At 40.8% G+C, this 20,000-nt stretch overlaps 3 protein-coding genes across 3 annotated transcripts in view; all 3 read left to right on the top strand.

Moving 5' to 3' along the window:
* LOC115223690 overlaps window positions 1-20,000 on the top strand; it is a 44,366-nt gene that overhangs the window by 7,027 nt on the left and 17,339 nt on the right. Inside the window, exons 2-3 of the mRNA XM_029794363.2 lie at window positions 16,873-16,929; window positions 18,973-19,085. Coding sequence (XP_029650223.1) covers window positions 18,996-19,085 — 90 coding nt within the window. The 5' untranslated portion in view covers window positions 16,873-16,929; window positions 18,973-18,995. The remainder of the gene's footprint in view (window positions 1-16,872; window positions 16,930-18,972; window positions 19,086-20,000) is intronic.
* Window positions 1,703-4,706, top strand: LOC118760867 (mucin-3A-like). Its single transcript, XM_036512627.1, has 2 exons — window positions 1,703-1,874; window positions 2,611-4,706. The coding sequence occupies exons 1-2, from the start codon at window positions 1,703-1,705 to the stop codon at window positions 4,704-4,706; spliced, it is 2,268 nt and encodes a 755-aa protein (XP_036368520.1).
* Window positions 7,108-8,994, top strand: LOC115223484 (location of vulva defective 1-like). The gene has a single exon (XM_029794089.2). It carries the CDS (start codon window positions 7,108-7,110, stop codon window positions 8,992-8,994), a length of 1,887 nt encoding a protein of 628 aa, XP_029649949.2.

The following is a 20,000-nucleotide window of genomic DNA, read 5'->3' as shown; positions in this document are numbered from 1 at the left end:
AATGACTGCACACATTAGCCGCCAAGCCAGAACAAATTCGTGACTCGGTGCAGGAGAGCAGGGAAGAAAAGTATACGAACATAAGAGCATTTCAAATATGTTTAAGAGTTATTTGAACCTGTAAAAGCTTTTCGCTGCAGTTTTCCACGGAGAAAAAAAAAAAAGAAAAAAAGAAAAAGTTCTTGCGGTTCAATGAATGCTGGCCTTGGAATTTTTGGTTTGTGTATTTCCTGCATACCGAAGAAGACAGCTCTCGCTCCATCTCGTTCTCTCTCTCATCCTCTCTCATATATATCCATACACGTATGTGTGTATGTATATAGATATATATGCATGTATATATATATATATATATATACATGCATATATATCTATATACATCTATATATATCTATATACATGCATATATATGTATATATATGTATCTTTATCTATAAGCATGTGTATATATGTATTCAATTTCCTTTAACTCATAGAAAAAACCCATTAGTACACTCAAATATAATTTGATCTAATTTGATATACATCAAATTCCTAATGTCCACCCTGGCACTGGTGTTAAGTTAGGGGTCAGTTAAGAATAAACTGTCTGGCCATATTAGATTTCAACATATTTCCCATAAGATCCCTTTGGATTTTAAACTAGCCACAAGTAAATAAATTAAATCAGTTCATTTCGAACTACGCTTATTTAAGAACCCTGAATGAAGGTGCACAAAAGATTATGCTGGGTCTCATGTGCAACTGCACATACTCTGTGCAACAGAAACACGTGTAGGTCATTTTAACAAACTAATTATGCTGTATGACGAACTGTAAATTTAAAAGAAAAATTTGATGTTGTATCATTCACTGTATTCTTTGTAATTGTCTGCTGTGTGTGTGCTTGTGTGTGAGTTTGAAAAGGTTTAACGAAGCGCTCAGACATCAGAAGAAATTCTTCCCAAAAAAGGTTAGTAGCATCCTCATAATTTTCATAACATTTAATGAAAAAAAGACTGTATCAAGTAATCCTCTGTTTTGTCCAATCCTTCCATCCTGCCCTCGAATTCCCCTGCACTATTTCCAGTACTTTCGTTCCATTTCTCGGTATTTCGGCCAACATGCACCACTCCGCGGTCACTACCTCCATCCACTAAAAACATACCGTGTCGCATTCATATCCTAACTTCTCCTCCTCCCACCCTACCCACACTAAGCTCTCCACCCCTACTCCCAATTCCTCCGTCTGTGCAGGCCCTGCAGTGACAACCATCATTTTGAGACTGTCACAACTCATGGCTCACCACTTCATCCTTTGTGGATATCCCCTCACAACTCTCTGCACAACCCTTGCTAGAGCACGTTCCGTGGACCGTGCCTTTGCTCTCTCTTCTCGCACCCGCCCCGCCGTTGCCCATCTCCCATTTCCCCTTACCTACCACCCCTCCACCCTGCCCGTCTGACGCATCATTCTCCGAGTCTTCTGGCGACACAGTCCGATCCCTCCATCTTGCACATCTTCCCCCAACCTACTCCTTCCTGTCTTCATCTAAGCCCACAACCTGCGTGACCTCCTGGTCAACAGTTTCTTTCCAAACCCCACTTCCTAGCCTAGTTCGTTCCCCTGCTCTCGCACACTACCTCTCTAACACTACCATCCTCACAGGCACCTAACATCGTCCCTATCATATCACCGACTCCTTTACTTGCACTTCTAGCAATGTCATTTACTGCTTCTCCTGCACTTTCTGCCCTTCTCTGCACATCGGCCAAACGGGACGCCGTTTGGCTGACCGGTTCGCGGAGCACCTCCGAGACATCAGAATCGGCAATGACACGTCGGTCTCGCGCCATTTCCGGTCTACTGGTCATTCACTACAACACTTATCTGTGTTCGGATTGTCTTTGCAAAGGGGCCATCCGGATTTCCGCCTTCGCCGTGAATAGGAATATTCTTTTCTCTTCGCTCCTTCATTCCACATGGGCCCAACTGCATGATATAGATTGTAGTGTACAAATGCGAAGTCAAGACAAATACACAGAAATATGTGTATATTGGTAGTGCCGCAGACACTATGAAAAATCGTTTGAGAAACCACCTCTAGTCGTTTTCCAATATAAACAAAAGACACTCTACATTTCTCTCGAACCTCGTCTGGAGGCTAAAACAATGGAGTAGAATACACAACCCACAGGTCAATTATAAAAAAATATAAAATTATAACAAAATTATAAAAACAATTATAAAAACGAACAAGGCGAGCTGAGTTTAACCCTAGGTGCGGTGAGAGCCACTGATGGGCATTAAAATGAGAAATCATCGATGATCTGGCTATGTCCACTGCTGTAGGGAGCTTCCCCCTTGTCAGTCATTAAGATAGTGCTTACCGTGGCAATTGTGTTGCATTATCTAGCAGACGTAAACGCACACACACACACGCGCACAAACACATAAATACACACAAATACACATACACGCGCACATGTTTTGTTTATTTTGTCATATTTATGAAATATTTGACAGAAATATAAATACGCATATATTCATCTTCGAATCTTTTTTTTTTACCTGTATTTACATTTCAGGAATGCACTAATTGCTGTTGTATTACCTCAAATCTCTTACAGGTAAAAACACTATAAGAGCCAGCAATGTCACTGACACGTTTTTTACGGCAAATAATACAAACTTTACCACAAGTGTAACATATCAAAATGATGTGACGACAGAGGTTACAAAAACCACGAGTAACGAAATCTTTACAACTTCTGTAACAACAGAAAATGGCGTGACAACAGATGTAGAAACCACGAGTAACGCAAACATTACAACCTCTGTAACAACAGAAAATGGTGTGACAACAGATGTTTCAGAAACCCCGAGTAACGCAAACAATACAACTTCTGTAACAACAGAAAATGGTGTGACAACAGATGTTGTAGAAACCCCGAGTAACGCAAACTTTACAACGTCTGTAACAACAGAAAATGGTGTGACAACAGATGTTGTAGAAACCACGAGTAACGCAAACTTTACAACTTCTGTAACAACAGAAAATGGTGTGACAACAGATGTTTCAGAAACCACGAGTAACGCAAACTTTACAACTTCTGTAACAACAGAAAATGGTGTGACAACAGATGTTTCAGAAACCACGAGTAACGCAAACTTTACAACTTCTGTAACAACAGATGTTGTAGAAACCACGAGTGACGCAAACTTTACAACTTCTGTAACAACAGAAAATGGTGTGACAACAGATGTTGTAGAAACCACGAGTAACGCAAACATTACAACTTCTGTAACAACAGAAAATGGTGTGACAACAGATGTTTCAGAAACCACGAGTAACGCAAACTTTACAACTTCTGTAACAACAGAAAATGGTGTGACAACAGATGTTGTAGAAACCACGAGTAACGCAAACTTTACAACTTCTGCAACAACAGAAAATGGTGTGACAACAGATGTTGTAGAAACCACGAGTAACGCAAACTTTACAACTTATGTAACAACAGAAAATGGTGTAACAACAGATGTTTCAGAAACCACGAGTAACGCAAACTTTACAACTTCTGTAACAACAGAAAATGGTGTGACAACAGATGTTGTAGAAACCACGAGTAACGCAAACTTTACAACTTCTGTAACAACAGAAAATGGTGTGACAACAGATGTTGTAGAAACCACGGGTAACGCAAACTTTACAACTTCTGTAACAACAGAAAATGGTGTGACAACAGATGTTGTAGAAACCACGAGTAACGCAAACTTTACAACTTCTGTAACAACAGAAAATGGTGTGACAACAGATATTGTAGAAACCACGGGTAACGCAGACGGTGCAACTTCTGTAATAACAGAAAATGGTGTCACAACGGATGTAGAAATCACAGGTAACTCAGATATTCCCACTTCTGTAGCAAGCGAAAGCTATGTCACAACCGTTACAGGTACGTTAAACAATAACACTGACAATAGCACAGACATAACCACTTCAGTAACAAGAAAAACCGATGTGACAACTGAAGTTACAAATATATTAAACAGTAGCACATACATTTCCACTCCTGCAACAAACAATAGTAATAGGACAACAAACGTTACAGTCATGTTACACAGTAACACAAACACTCCGCCTTCAGTGACTAACGAAAGCTATGTGACAACTGAAGTTACAAATATATTAAACAGTAGCATATACATTTCGACTCCCGCAACAAGCAATAGTAATAGGACAACAAACGTTACACTCATGTTACACAGTAACACAAACACTCCGCCTTCAGTGACTAACGAAAGCTATGTGACAACTGAAGTTACAAATATATTAAACAGTAGCACATACATTTCCACTCCTGCAACAAGCAATAGTAATAGGACAACAAACGTTACACTCATGTTACACAGTAACTCAAACACTCCGCCTTCAGTGACTAACGAAAGCTATGTGACAACTGAAGTTACAAATATATTAAACAGTAGCACATACATTTCCACTCCTGCAACAAGCAATAGTAATAGGACAACAAACGTTACACTCATGTTACACAGTAACACAAACACTTCGCCTTCAGTGACTAATAAAAGCTATGTGACAACTGAAGTTACAAATATATTAAACAGTAGCACATACATTTCCACTCCTGCAACAAGCAATAGTATAGGACAACAAACGTTACACTCATGTTACACAGTAACACAAACACTCCGCCTTCAGTGACTAACGAAAGCTATGTGACAACTGAAGTTACAATATATTAAACAGTAGCACATACATTCCACTCCCGCAACAAGCAATAGTAATAGGACAACAAACGTACAGTCATGTTACACAGTAACACAAACACTCCGCCTTCAGTGACTAACGAAAGCTATGTGACAACTGAAGTTACAAATATATTAACAGTAGCACATACTTTCCACTCCCGCAACAAGCAATAGTAATAGGACAAAAACGTTACACTCATGTTACACAGTAACACAAACACTCCGCCTTCAGTGACTAACGAAAGCTATGTGACAACTGAAGTTACAAATATATTAAACAGTAGCACATACATTTCCACTCCGCAACAAGCAATAGTAATAGGACAACAAACGTTACACTCATGTTACACAGTACACAAACACTTCGCCTTCAGTGACTAACGAAAGCTATGTGACAACTGAAGTTACAAATATATTAAACAGTAGCACATACATTTCCACTCCCGCAACAAGCAATAGTAATAGCACAACAAACGTTACACTCATGTTACACAGTAACACAAACACTCCGCCTTCAGTGACTAACGAAAGCTATGTGACAACTGAAGTTACAAATATATTAAACAGTAGCACATACATTTCCACTCCTGCAACAAGCAATAGTAATAGGACAACAAACGTTACACTCATGTTACACAATAACACAAACACTTCGCCTTCAGTGACTAACGAAAGCTATGTGACAACTGAAGTTACAAATATATTAAACAGTAGCACATACATTTCCACTCCTGCAACAAGCAATAGTAATAGGACAACAAACGTTACACTCATGTTACACAGTAACTCAAACACTCCGCCTTCAGTGACTAACGAAAGCTATGTGACAACTGATGTTACAAATATATTAAACAGTAGCACATACATTTCCACTCCCGCAACAAGCAATAGTAATAGGACAACAAACGTTACACTCATGTTACACAGTAACACAAACACTTCGCCTTCAGTGACTAACGAAAGCTATGTGACAACTGAAGTTACAAATATATTAAACAGTAGCACATACATTTCCACTCCTGCAACAAGCAATAGTAATAGGACAACAAACGTTACAGTCATGTTACACAGTAACACAAACACTCCGCCTTCAGTGACTAACGAAAGCTATGTGACAACTGAAGTTACAAATATATTAAACAGTAGCACATACATTTCCACTCCCGCAACAAGCAATAGTAATAGGACAACAAACGTTACACTCATGTTACACAGTAACACAAACACTTCGCCTTCAGTGACTAATGAAAGCTATGTGACAACTGAAGTTACAAATATATTAAACAGTAGCACATACATTTCCACTCCTGCAACAAGCAATAGTAATAGGACAACAAACGTTACACTCATGTTACACAGTAACACAAACACTCCGCCTTCAGTGACTAACGAAAGCTATGTGACAACTGAAGTTACAAATATATTAAACAGTAGCACACATACATCTCCACTCCTGCAACAAGCAATAGTAATAGGACAACAAACGTTACACTCATGTTACACAGTAACACAAACACTCCGCCTTCAGTGACTAACGAAAGCTATGTGACAACTGAAGTTACAAATATATAAACAGTAGCACATACATTTCCACTCCCGCAACAAGCAATAGTAATAGGACAACAAACGTTACACTCATGTTACACAGTAACACAAACACTTCGCCTTCAGTGACTAACGAAAGCTATGTGACAACTGAAGTTACAAATATATTAAACAGTAGCACATACATTTCCACTCCCGCAACAAGCAATAGTAATAGGACAACAAACGTTACACTCATGTTACACAGTAACACAAACACTCCGCCTTCAGTGACTAACGAAAGCTATGTGACAACTGAAGTTACAAATATATTAAACAGTAGCACATACATTTCCACTCCTGCAACAAGCAATAGTAATAGGACAACAAACGTTACACTCATGTTACACAGTAACACAAACACTCCGCTTCAGTGACTAACGAAAGCTATGTGACAACTGAAGTTACAAATATATTAAACAGTAGCACATACATCTCCACTCCTGCAACAAGCATAGTAATAGGACAACAAACGTTACACTCATGTTACACAGTAACACAAACACTTCGCCTTCAGTGACTAACGAAAGCTATGTGACAACTGAAGTTACAAATATATTAAACAGTAGCACATACATTTCCACTCCTGCAACAAGCAATAGTAATAGGACAACAAACGTTACAGTCATGTTACACAGTAACACAAACACTCCCCCTTCAGTGACTAACGAAAGCTATGTGACAACTGAAGTTACAATATATTAAACAGTAGCACATACATTTCCACTCCCGCAACAAGCAATAGTAATAGGACAACAAACGTTACACTCATGTTACACAGTAACACAAACACTTCGCCTTCAGTGACTAATGAAAGCTATGTGACAACTGAAGTTACAAATATATTAAACAGTAGCACATACATTTCCACTCCTGCAACAAGCAATAGTAATAGGACAACAAACGTTACACTCATGTTACACAGTAACACAAACACTCCGCCTTCAGTGACTAACGAAAGCTATGTGACAACTGAAGTTACAAATATATTAAACAGTAGCACATACATCTCCACTCCTGCAACAAGCAATAGTAATAGGACAACAAACGTTACACTCATGTTACACAGTAACACAAACACTCCGCCTTCAGTGACTAACGAAAGCTATGTGACAACTGAAGTTACAAATATATTAAACAGTAGCACATACATTTCCACTCCCGCAACAAGCAATAGTAATAGGACAACAAACGTTACACTCATGTTACACAGTAACACAAACACTTCGCCTTCAGTGACTAACGAAAGCTATGTGACAACTGAAGTTACAAATATATTAAACAGTAGCACATACATTTCCACTCCCGCAACAAGCAATAGTAATAGGACAACAAACGTTACACTCATGTTACACAGTAACACAAACACTCCGCCTTCAGTGACTAACGAAAGCTATGTGACAACTGAAGTTACAAATATATTAAACAGTAGCACATACATTTCCACTCCTGCAACAAGCAATAGTAATAGGACAACAAACGTTACAGTCATGTTACACAGTAACACAAACACTCCGCCTTCAGTGACTAACGAAAGCTATGTGACAACTGAAGTTACAAATATATTAAACAGTAGCACATACATCTCCACTCCTGCAACAAGCAATAGTAATAGGACAACAAACGTTACACTCATGTTACACAGTAACACAAACACTCCCCCTTCAGTGACTAATGAAAGCTATGTGACAACTGAAGTTACAAATATGTTAAACAGTAGCACATACATTTCCACTCCTGCAACAAGCAATAGTAATAGGACAACAAACGTTACACTCATGTTACACAGTAACACAAACACTCCGCCTTCAGTGACTAACGAAAGCTATGTGACAACTGAAGTTACAAATATATTAAACAGTAGCACATACATTTCCACTCCTGCAACAAGCAATAGTAATAGGACAACAAACGTTACACTCATGTTACACAATAACACAAACACTTCGCCTTCAGTGACTAACGAAAGCTATGTGACAACTGAAGTTACAAATATATTAAACAGTAGCACATACATTTCCACTCCTGCAACAAGCAATAGTAATAGGACAACAAACGTTACACTCATGTTACACAGTAACACAAACACTTCGCCTTCAGTGACTAACGAAAGCTATGTGACAACTGAAGTTACAAATATATTAAACAGTAGCACATACATTTCCACTCCCGCAACAAGCAATAGTAATAGGACAACAAACGTTACACTCATGTTACATAGTAGCACAGATCTCCCCACTTCTGTAACAAATGAAAGTAATGTAACAACAGATGTTACAAGAAGTGAAACTAAAGCAGACGTCACCATGAATGTAACACCTCTTACTAATATCACAACAGATGCTGTCACGGTCATTCCCACATCTGTAACATACCAGAATGCATCTCGATGGCAACCTGTCACGGTGACGACGGTAGAAATGAACAGTGAAAGTAATTCCGATACTCTATCGTATCTCACCGATGCAACAGAGAATTCAGGCGAAGATTCAACAACGACCGAAGGCAACGTAGACGGTGTTACAAAAGTTACTACTTACAGCGGAGAAATCACTTCGTACTTTACAGAAACAGGTAGAAATATTACTAGCGAACCCACACTTCAGTTTTCTATTAACAGTGATATAGACCGTAGTATGTGCTATATAACATCTTAGTTTACTACTACTACTACTACTACTACTACTACTACTACTACTACTACTGCTGCTGCTGCTGCTGCTGCTGCTGCGCTGCTGCCGCTGCTGCTGCTGCTGCTGCTGAGTTGCTGAGACCCCCTTCTGTCATGACTGACCATGGGATTGCACCTAGGAAGTTACCCTCCCAGGCACAAGTCCGTGCGGCAAGGTTGTTTATAGAAGACCAGCAGTCGCCCATGCATACCGGCCTCCCCCCCTCCCCGCCACCAGTGTTATCCAAGGGAAAGGCAAAGGGGGTCCGATACAGCTTTGCACCTATGACGTCGCAACCCATTTCTACAGCTGAGTGAACTGGAGCAACGTGAAATGAAGTGTCTTGCTCAAGAACACAACACGCAGCTCGGTCCGGGATTCGAACTCACAACCTCACGATCGTAAGCCCGACGCTCTAACCACTGAGCCATGCGCCCTCACACTACTACTACTACTACTATAGAGCGAGCAACAAGCGATAACATTACAGAGATGGCCGCTATTGTTACGATACATGAAACTGCTTCTGTCAACATTGCAGATCACGGCGACGACACGGCGACATTTCAGACTGCTTTTGACGACAATACAAAATCGCATGAGTAATCAATCCAGGTTGTAACGCGGCACATGCACTCCCTAATGTCGTGATATTTTCTGCTGGTATCGCTGACATTGCTACAGAACTGAGGACGGACTGTAAAACGAAACCACATCCTTGTAAATCATGATCTTACTGGACGACAAGCAATTGCAAGGCTCACTGCACAAACGGAAAGCATTAATTACAAGCTATGTCAAACAATTAGTGCGCAGTAACCTAGTTGGAAGGTAGGTGAGTTAACGTTGGGAGTAGTTCGACCCGGGGGCGGAGACGCTCTTGTGAGGGCAATGGTTTTAGGTCTGCTGTATAAGCCTCTATAGGCTTGTAGCGATCCGGGAGAAGAGAACTACAAACTCAAGGGCTGCCTCTGACGGCACATACTTTAGTCACATCATTGTCAGTAACATTACTTCAGATCGAGTTACTGATGGGCTTAATAATCTAAGGAAACAATGATAGTCAATCTGCTGCTATTTCTAGTAAATAATCGTTTCTACTATAGGCACAAGGGTTGAAATTTTCGGGGGAAGGGGCTAGTTGATTACATCGACTCCAATGCGTAATGGAGTTTCAATTCCCGAACCGGGGTGAGCGGGTACATTGTATTTTTATTCTTATGTAAAAGCATTTCATTTCACGTTGCTCCAGTCCGTTCAGCTGTAAATGTCTAACCCTGCGAAGTACTAGCGTCACGTTCAGAGTTAAAGTTCTATCTGTCCTGGGGACACGAGACCGGATTATCAAGGGGTTGATGAGGATGATAATGATGATCACGATGATGAAATTACTACTTATAACGGGGTAGATTTTACTGTAAACGGTGTAACAATGAAAATGATCTCTCTCTATGAGTAATACGCTACTCTACAAACAGATAAAGCTATAACACATCAAAGTATAATTGATCGCGATCGCTTTACTGATACAAAGATACTCACCCTTAGTATGACTGACAATAGTTTAAATAACATTAAGTGTTGAAATAATTGTAGTTAGAAACACTAACCTCATATATGAAAATACTGACAGCATCATAGATAATACTAAACTTTTTACTGCTGATATATGAAAAAAAAATATACTGTTGATCGTACCACTAACCAAATAATTAATACGAATATATATTTTCTGAAATTAAGCTGTCACACACGATAATCCCTCAGAAACATCTGTTGTAAATTTTACAAACGCTAAAGCTGCAACGACGAATATAACTATGGCGACCACGAAACTTCCGGAGCAGACGATACTAATTTCTTACAAATATTATGACATCGTCTGGTATATTTTCCAGCTCGAGCATTGCTGTCGATGTTATTAAAAAATAAAAAAAAATCCAGATTTTTTTCTACGACTAAATACTGAGAATTTCAAAGTACGCTCAAAGAGAATAATTCGACAATGGAGACACTATAACATCGATTTTTGTTATTACAGCTTCCCTCTAAACACCGGAACAAATATGCTAGACAAGGCGGCCCAACTTATTACTCTTACAAGCAATCAAATTGTTACAGACGGTGTCACTATTAAAACAACAGATTTGAATTCCACAGTCGTCAACAGGCATCAGTTCACTGGCAATACGAGCGTTAACGAAAACGTTACAGAAGTTACTTTAATAAGCAAACTCCCTGGCGAATCTCACCACAAGCGATGTCATAACCAAACAGCAAAACTACAAACAGTATATGTAAAAACCTCCTCCAACTTAAAGTACAACTGATCCAAATTATAATAATAACCATTTGATTAAAAACCCTAACTTCTAACACTGAAACTAAACAAATGCTGAAACAAAAAACTAGAAACACAGCCAAAAAAAAGCACCAATCTTTCTAATTTATTTTGCAATGAACGTGTGCAGAAATTACTGTTGTGTATAAATGATGTCTTTTTTTTGTTTTTGCAAAATATGTGCGCATCAATTCGAAGGATGGCCTCCATTTAAATTTCTTCAACTGAAAAAAAAAATTCGATTTCCTCTTGAAAACCTTTTGCGTGCACATTCCCTAAGTTTGCGCACGAGTTGTAAAACAAGAGCACATCATAGAAAACAAAACACATTGCATGCGACTAATATGTGACTAATTTGTTTGTTTTACTACTTTTAACAATAGTTATGAGAAAATTGTTCTTTGTTTGAGCACAAAAGTTATTCGTTTTTAACGGTGAAACTCGAGGGAGATAAAGCTACAAACAGTAGCGTGTAAATAATGGGTTAACCCCGCCACTTTAGGTGGAAAAAAGTGTTTTAGCCCGATGTTTGCAACCTATTATTATTCATAGCTTTATCTACCGCGAGTTGCATCATTAAAAACAATTTGTTCCGTGTCGTTCCATGTTTCTAAAGTGAGGTATAAAATCGCAGGTATGAATCGCAGGTAGGGCCAAGCATCTCACATTTCCAATCAACTTACTTGGAGTACCGAGATCTGGTACTTCGGAAATGGCTGGTTAACATTTTCAGTGCTAGTCAAAGCGAGAAAATTGTCCCGTACTTTTATCGAGTACCATCTGATACTTTCGAGTTGGGCAAAGCAAGAATATTCTTCTGTCCTTCTTTCAACGAAGCTTTTAACTGTTGCTAGATAACTGGTGTTCTTTTTTGTTTCGTTTCATCAATAGGCGTAGGAGTGGCTGTGTGGTAAGTAGCTTGCTCACCAACCACATGGTTCTGGGTTCAGTCCCACTGTGTGGCACCTTGGGCAAGTGTCTTCTACTATAGCTTCGGGCCGACCAAAGCCTTGTGAGTGGATTTGGTAGAGGGAAACTGAAAGAAGCCCATCGTATATATGTAAATGTATATATATATGTGTATATATATATATATATATATTATATATATATATATATATATATATATATATATATATATATATATATATATATATGTATGTATATATATATATATGTATGTATGTATGTATGTATGTATGTGTGTATACGTTTGTGTCTGTGTTTATCCCCCCAACATCGCTTGACAACCGATGCTGGTGTGTTATGTCTCCGTAACTTAGTGGTTCGGCAAAAGAGACCGATAGAATAAGTACTAGGCTTACAAAGAATAAGTCCTGGGGTTGATTTGCTCGACTAAAGGCGGTGTTCCAGCATGGCCACAGTCAAATGACTGAAACAAGTAAAAGAGTAAAAGAGTCCATCATTTTAATCTTTTCATAAATTCGAACCCTTGTCCTTTCGATCATCATAGTATTCCACATCGTTCATCAGATCAAATTATCACTGATGAACCGGAAAAAATCATAATTCCCAGGTAGTGTAGAATTTGGATGGAGGTGGGGAAAAGGTTTCTGTTCGTTACTTCCGGATTTTTTATTGCCTTAAGTATGGACAATTCTTTTGTCGTCAAGACGTTTTTATCTGATTTGAAGGTATTTTTGATATGCTGAACACAAAAGTGGGATATTTTCTTTTGCCATCACGTCTAGATTTCAGACAAATCACCCACACACCTAATCATCAGTGGGCGATAGGCGTGGGCTTTAAGCCTTTCTTTTGGATAAAGGGGAAACACTCCGTCGGTTACGACGACGAGGGTTCCGGTTGATTCGAATCAACGGAACAGCCCGCTCGTGAAATTAACGTGTAAGTGGCTGAGCACTCCACAGACACGTGCACCCTTAACGTAGTTCTCGGGGATATTCAGCGTGACACAGAGAGTGACAAGGCCGGCCCTTTGAAATACAGGTACAACAGAAACAGGAAGTAAGAGTGAGAGAAAGTTGTGGTGAAAGAGTACAGCAGGGATCACCACCATCCCCTGCCGGATCCTCGTGGAGCTTTAGGTGTTTTCGCTCAATAAACACTCACAATGCCCGGTCTGGGAATCGAAACCGCGATCCTATGACCGCGAGTCCGCTGCCCTAACCACCGGGCCATTGCGCCCCCACCTTTTGGATAAAACAGTGATGGTGTAGAGACTTACAGGCATAGGTAGCTGTCAGTCTTCCTTTAGAAAAAAAAAATCTTTCTTAGGCAAGATCACATGTTCGTCGAAGGCCATCTGGTCATCCTTAAGTGGTGAGTTGCGTGGTAACTTTCAAGTGAAAAAGAATTGCGCAACGTCAACCTCGCTCTTTCTTACATGTTCATTTTCAACTCGATGGCAAGATCAGATCAAGAAAACTGGGAATGGAGACGGATTCTGTGGATGACCAAAATGTCTTTTTTGTTTCATCATGCTCGCTGAACTCAGCAATGCGTTGACCTTTTTTTCGTTTCCCCGGCTCAAAATATTTATTTCTAAACTTGGAGGTTCCGTAAATGTTATTCTTTTATTCTCTTATTTGTTTCAGTCATTTGGCTGCGGCCATGCTGGAGCACCACCTTTTTAGTCGAACAAATCGATCTCACGACTTATTCTTTGTAAGCCTAGTACTTATTGTATCGGTACCTTTTGCCGAACCGCTAAGTTACAGGGACGTAAACACATATACATCGGTTATGAAGCGATGGTGGTGGTGGTGGGGGGGGGGGGCAAAGACAGACACACAAACACACACATACACAAGCACATATATATACGACAGGCTTCTTTCAGTTTCCGTCTAGCAAATCCACTCACAAGGCTTTGGTCGGCCCGAGGTTATAATAAAAAGACACTTGCCCAAGGTGCCACGCCATGAGACTGAACCCGCAACCATGTTGTTGGGAACTACACATCCACGCATACACCTATATTAGTATAAATTAAACAGTTTTATATCATCACATGTGGAGGCGCAATGGCCTAGTGGTTAGGGCAGCGGACTCGCGGTCGCAGGATCGTGGTTTCGATTCCCAGACCGGGCGTTGTGAGTGTTTATTGAGGGAAAACACCTAAAAGCTCCACGAGGCTCCGGCAGGGGTGGTGATCCCTGCTGTACTCTTTCACCACTCTTTCTCCCACTCTTTCTTCTGTTGGTCTGCTCGCTTAGCCAGCGGGGTGGCGTCGTTCGAAGGCTAAAACAATGCGAACGCATTGTGACCAGCGATGTGTAACAACATCTGATGGTCTGGTCGGTCACGAAAAAAAAGAAAATATCATCACATATCCCATAACTATTGCAAGTAATTTCTTAATAGTGCAGGTCCTGGCGTTTATCTCCCAAATTAATGCTTGTAAATGAGTTATACTAGGAGATTGTCACGACTGGATTGTTTTTGTTTGTGGCTTCTCAAGCCATCCCTGGCTCATAAGGGCCGGTTTCCCGGTTTCATTGGCGTATATGTTCCCCACCCGGACGGGACGCCGGTCCGTCGCAGGTGAGCTGCAAGATGCAGGAGGAAAGAGTGAGAGAAAGTTGTGGCGAAAGAGTCAGCAGAAGTTTCGCCATTACCTTCTGCCGGAGCCGCGTGGAGCTTAGGTGTTTTCGCTCATAAACACACACATCACCCGGTCTGAGATTTGAACCCGCGATCCCTCGACCGTGAGTCCGCTGCTCTAACCACTAGGCCATGTGCCTCCACACGGATTGTTTTTGATAAAAGATGTTCTTGATCCGAGTAGAACTGGAGCTAACAAGAATAACAACAGTAAAATTTAATGGCTGTGATTGAGAAGCTTACTTGCCATCAGGTTGTTTCGACTTAAGTCCACTGTACGGCTCCTTAAAGAGGTGTCCTCTGCTATAATACCGGGACCGACCAATACCCTATGAGCGAATTTGGTAGGCAGAAACAATGAGGAAGTCGGTCGTATATCAATAAATATGTGTACATATGTGTGTATGTGTATGTGTGTGTGTGAATGTCTTTGTGTTTATGCCCACACTGTTTAACAACCGGTGTTTGTTTGCTTATGTCGCAGTAACATAGTGGTTCGAAGAAGGGTGGGCTGAGAGAATAATTGCCAGACTTAAAAAGAAAGGCCTGGGATCGATATTTTTGAATAAAATCTTCAAGGTGGTGCTCCAGCGTGGCCACCGTCTAATGGCTGAAACATGTAAAAAATAAAAAATAAAATGTTTAAAAATTTCATTTAGTGTCCCTGAATAAGTCATAATATTAATGTCCAATAATCAATTATGCATTTTATGTTAATTGCACCTCATTTAATTGCAGCATCTACAGATGTAACCACAGTGACCAACCCAACAACCATAAACACAAGTCTAGCATTTACAAACAATACCATAGTAACCATATCACCAACAGCAGAAAGTACCACGGAACCAATGTCATCAACCACAGAAAGTACCACAGTAACCATGCCAACAACCAGTGAAGATACCACGGTAACCATACCACCAACAACAGAAAGTACCACGGTAACCATGCCAACAACCAGTGAAGATACCACGGTAACCATACCACCAACAACAGAAAGTACTACGGAACCAATGTCATCAACCACAGAAAGTACCACAGTAACCATGCCAACAACCAGTGAAGATACCACGGTAACCATACCACCAACAACAGAAAGTACCACGGTAACCATACCATCAACCACTGAAAGTAGTACGGTACCAATGACACCATCCACAGAAAGTACCTCGGAATCGATGAAACCAACCACAGAAGGTAGTACGGTACCAATGTCACCATCCACAGAAAGTACCTCGGAATCGATGAAACCAACCACAGAAGGTAGTACGGTACCAATGTCACCATCCACGGAAAGTACCTCGGAATCGATGAAACCAACCACAGAAGGTAGTACGGTACCAATGTCACCATCCACAGAAAGTACCACGGAACCAATGTCATCAACCACAGAAAGTACCACAGTAACCATGCCAACAACCAGTGAAGATACCACGGTAACCATACCACCAACAACAGAAAGTACTACGGAACCGATGTCATCAACCACAGAAAGTACCACAGTAACCATGCCAACAACCAGTGAAGATACCACGGTAACCATACCACCAACAACAGACAGTACCATGGTAACCATGTTAACAACCGGAGAAAGTACCGTGGTAACCATGCCACCATCCACAGACAGTACCATGGTAAACATGTTAACAACCGGAGAAAGTACCGTGGTAACCATGCCACCATCCACAGACAGTACCATGGTAAACATGTTAACAACCGGAGAAAGTACCGTGGTAACCATGCCACCATCCACAGACAGTACCATGGTAAACATGTTAACAACCGGAGAAAGTACCGTGGTAACCATACCATCATCCACATACAGTACCTCGGAATCGATGCTAGCGCAGAAGGTAGCGCAGACACCACCTTAGTATCAACAGAAACTTCAGTTGCAACTGTAAAAACTTTCACAATACAATCATCACCACCACCAACAACAACAGCACCAACAACCAGTACGAGTACTACAGTAACGATAACCCCAGGTAAGTGGAACTTGAAGCTCATGTGTTCATTTGCGGCTGGCTTTTTACACTGAAAGACATTGAAAATGTCGAGTCGAGGTGTTGGCATATATTGTTTGCTTGGGCATTAGGGTCTCGAGGGCTAGGCTTCACGGGTCCGGTTACTTTGTTCTCGTGGTGTATAAGTTACCGAGATCATAATATTCCACCTGAATGCGATGACATTCTGTCGCAGTGTTATTCGTTTACTAGATTGAAGCAATGTGAAAGTAAGTGTTTTGCTCATAAGCACAATGTATCTCCTGGTCCGAGAATCTATCGTGAATGCATTATGTTGTAACCCTAGATACCAACGTCTCGAATTCTAGGACTCGTAGGAGCAGTTATACGGTTTTGTTCCTTCTCGAGCCTTGCCTGGCTCATAAGGGCCGGTTTCCCAGTTTCCTTGGCGTATAGGTTCCCCACCTGGACGGGACGCCGGTCCGTCGCAGGTGAGCTGCAAGATGCAGGAGGAAAGAGTGAGAGAAAGTTGAGGCGAAAGAGTCAGCAGAAGTTTCGCCATTACCTTCTGCCAGAGCCGCGTGGAGTTTAGGTGTTTCACTCATAAACACACACATCGCCCGGTCTGAGATTCGAACCCGCGATCCCTCGACCGCGAGTCCGCTGCTCTAACCACTAGGCCATGTGCCTCTACTGTTATACGGTTTCCGTAGCGTTCAAGTGACTGAACGCTATCACAACACCGCAACGCCCTAAACAGAACTCCAGTCCGTTGTAGGTTTACTTATTTAACAACAGAATGAAATAGAACATTGTGAAATAAAGATTTTCGCTGAAGAATACAACGCACCGCCCAGTAAAAGGATCGACCCCATGATCTTGAAATTGAGAGTGCAACACCTTAACCACTAGGCCACGTGACCACGCTGTTTGGTTCAGTTTGAGTTTAATCCTACTGCGTGCCACTGTAGTTATGCATCGGACCAACCTTAGCCTTAGAATGAAATTTGACAGATAGAAGCATGTCTGAGGGTTTGTCCCGGTTATTTGCTGGTACCCTTTGCCTATTGTTTTTTTAATATCTCTGCCACATCTATGGTTGACTTATAACGGAGTCCACTTTGGCATTCATCAAAATTTCCTATTTTCTCTTCGCCAATATTGCGGTCCTGAAAGAAGTCAGAGATGAATTTTCTTTGAATTAGTATTTAAAAAAAAAATTGTAATCCTGGCTATGTTGTTGATAGGCTTTCTTTGCAACTACGTGATTTTAGGTTCAGACTCACTGCGTGACACATTGCGTGCGTGTCTTCTGTAATAGCCCCGGGCCGGCCAATGTGAATTTGATACAAGGAAACAAGGAATTTGATACAAGGAAACAAGGAATTTGATACAAGGAAGCCCGTTGTATAACAACAGACAATTGAGCTTCACAGCTACCAACCGTGTCAATTGTGAAACACAACTGCCGGTTTATACTGCTACTACATAAACCTGAAGATTGCGGAAAGTATGAAAACACTTGTATTATTATAACAAGTAGTTTAAGGCGGTGTGCTGGCAGAGCTGTTAGCATGTCAGAAAAAAATGCTTGGCGACATTTCGTCTGCCATTGCGCTCTGTGTTCAAATACCGCCGAGGTCGACTTAGCTTTTCATCCTTTCGGGGTCTATAAAGTAAGTACTAGTGAAACCCTGGGGTCGATGTGATCGACTAGTCCCTACCTCCAAAATTTCAGGCTTTGTGTTTCTAGTAGAACGGATTATTATAAAATGTAATTTCTGAGTTCAAATTCCGGCGCGGTCAACTTTACCTTCCAGCCCTTCGGGGTTGATAAATTAAGTATCAGTGAAACACTGGGGTTCATGTAATCAACTAGTCTCTTCCCCACAAATTTCAGGCCTTGTGCCTTTAGTAGAAATGGTTATTATAATATGTAATATTATAAAGCATACAAAAATAAGACATGAAAAATGTCGAAGACTGATTGACTAACACACACACGAGTGCGCAACCCCCCACGCAGGCACACAACCGAATTGACTCACTTTCTATTCATTTCAGAACCTCATAAAACGTTGCAAGTGATGCTGCAACTACAACTACCCTGGATTACTGCTTACCTAAGTAATACTTCGTCAGAATATCGTAGTTTAAAAGATAAACTAACGGGAAACGTGAGTAAACCTTATTAAACTTTATATCATATGATGCAAGTCGAGTTCTTAAATAGAAGTTAAACCCTTTAAATACGGCAATGTTCAGCAGGATTAAAAAATAAAAAATAAATGCACCCTTTTAAAGCCTAGCCAGTCGAAGAGTGGAATTTATTGTATTACAATTCTTTAGTTACGAACGTTTCAATACTACATGTTACATGCCAGATTCATTTCAAATCATAACTTACCATCTTTATAAAGCAGTGGAATAGACTGGCTCATGTAATCTTCGATACCTTAGACACCTTAGATAATGTAGTCTTGGGATAGTCGCTGTTGGATTATCTTTGAAATACGCCTACACTCTCATGCTCAGAGGCTAAGCAGTTACCAACAACATAAGAGAGGAGCCAAAACGGGAGCCTGTACATGGTTACCCAATCTGCTAGAACTAGGATGTCAATTCTCTCACACTCAAATCCCTCATAAATGGGATATACCGATTGATATAGTCCTAGATAGGTAATGCACCTGATAAGACTGGGATTGTGAAGGTTGAGATGTCGCAAGAACAGTGGCATGACAACGACGATGGTAGGCACAACAAAAACAAAAACAGCCGCGACGGTGAAGCCGGTGACACCGACAGACAGAATACGATGGCGTTTGGCTTACAAAAGTGCATTGCAATTACCAAGCGGAAACATCCTTGTGACTAGACAGCCAGACAGATGAATTTATAAATATGCTAAGAATGCGTTAAGAAGATACAATATATAGTCAGGCGCAGGAGTGGCTGTTTGGTAAGTAGCTTGCTAACCAACCACATGGTTCCGGGTTCAGTCCCACTGCGTGGCATCTTGGGCAAGTGTCTTCTGCTATAGCCCCGGGCCGACCAATGCCTTGTGAGTGGATTTGGTAGACGGAAACTGA

Source organism: Octopus sinensis, linkage group LG23, assembly GCF_006345805.1.
Source record: "Octopus sinensis linkage group LG23, ASM634580v1, whole genome shotgun sequence".
In the NCBI taxonomy this organism is placed as follows: domain Eukaryota; kingdom Metazoa; phylum Mollusca; class Cephalopoda; order Octopoda; family Octopodidae; genus Octopus; species Octopus sinensis.
This window is presented reverse-complemented; position numbering and strand designations above follow the sequence as displayed.

Bases quoted from the DNA above. Each gene is read 5' to 3' on its own strand.
- LOC118760867 (XM_036512627.1), top strand. From the start codon at position 1,703: ATGTCATTTACTGCTTCTCCTGCACTTTCTGCCCTTCTCTGCACATCG. The intron at 1,875-2,610 runs GTTCGGATTGTC...AATCTCTTACAG, and splicing joins TCACTACAACACTTATCTGT to GTAAAAACACTATAAGAGCC.
- LOC115223484 (XM_029794089.2), top strand. From the start codon at position 7,108: ATGTTACACAGTAACACAAACACTTCGCCTTCAGTGACTAATGAAAGC.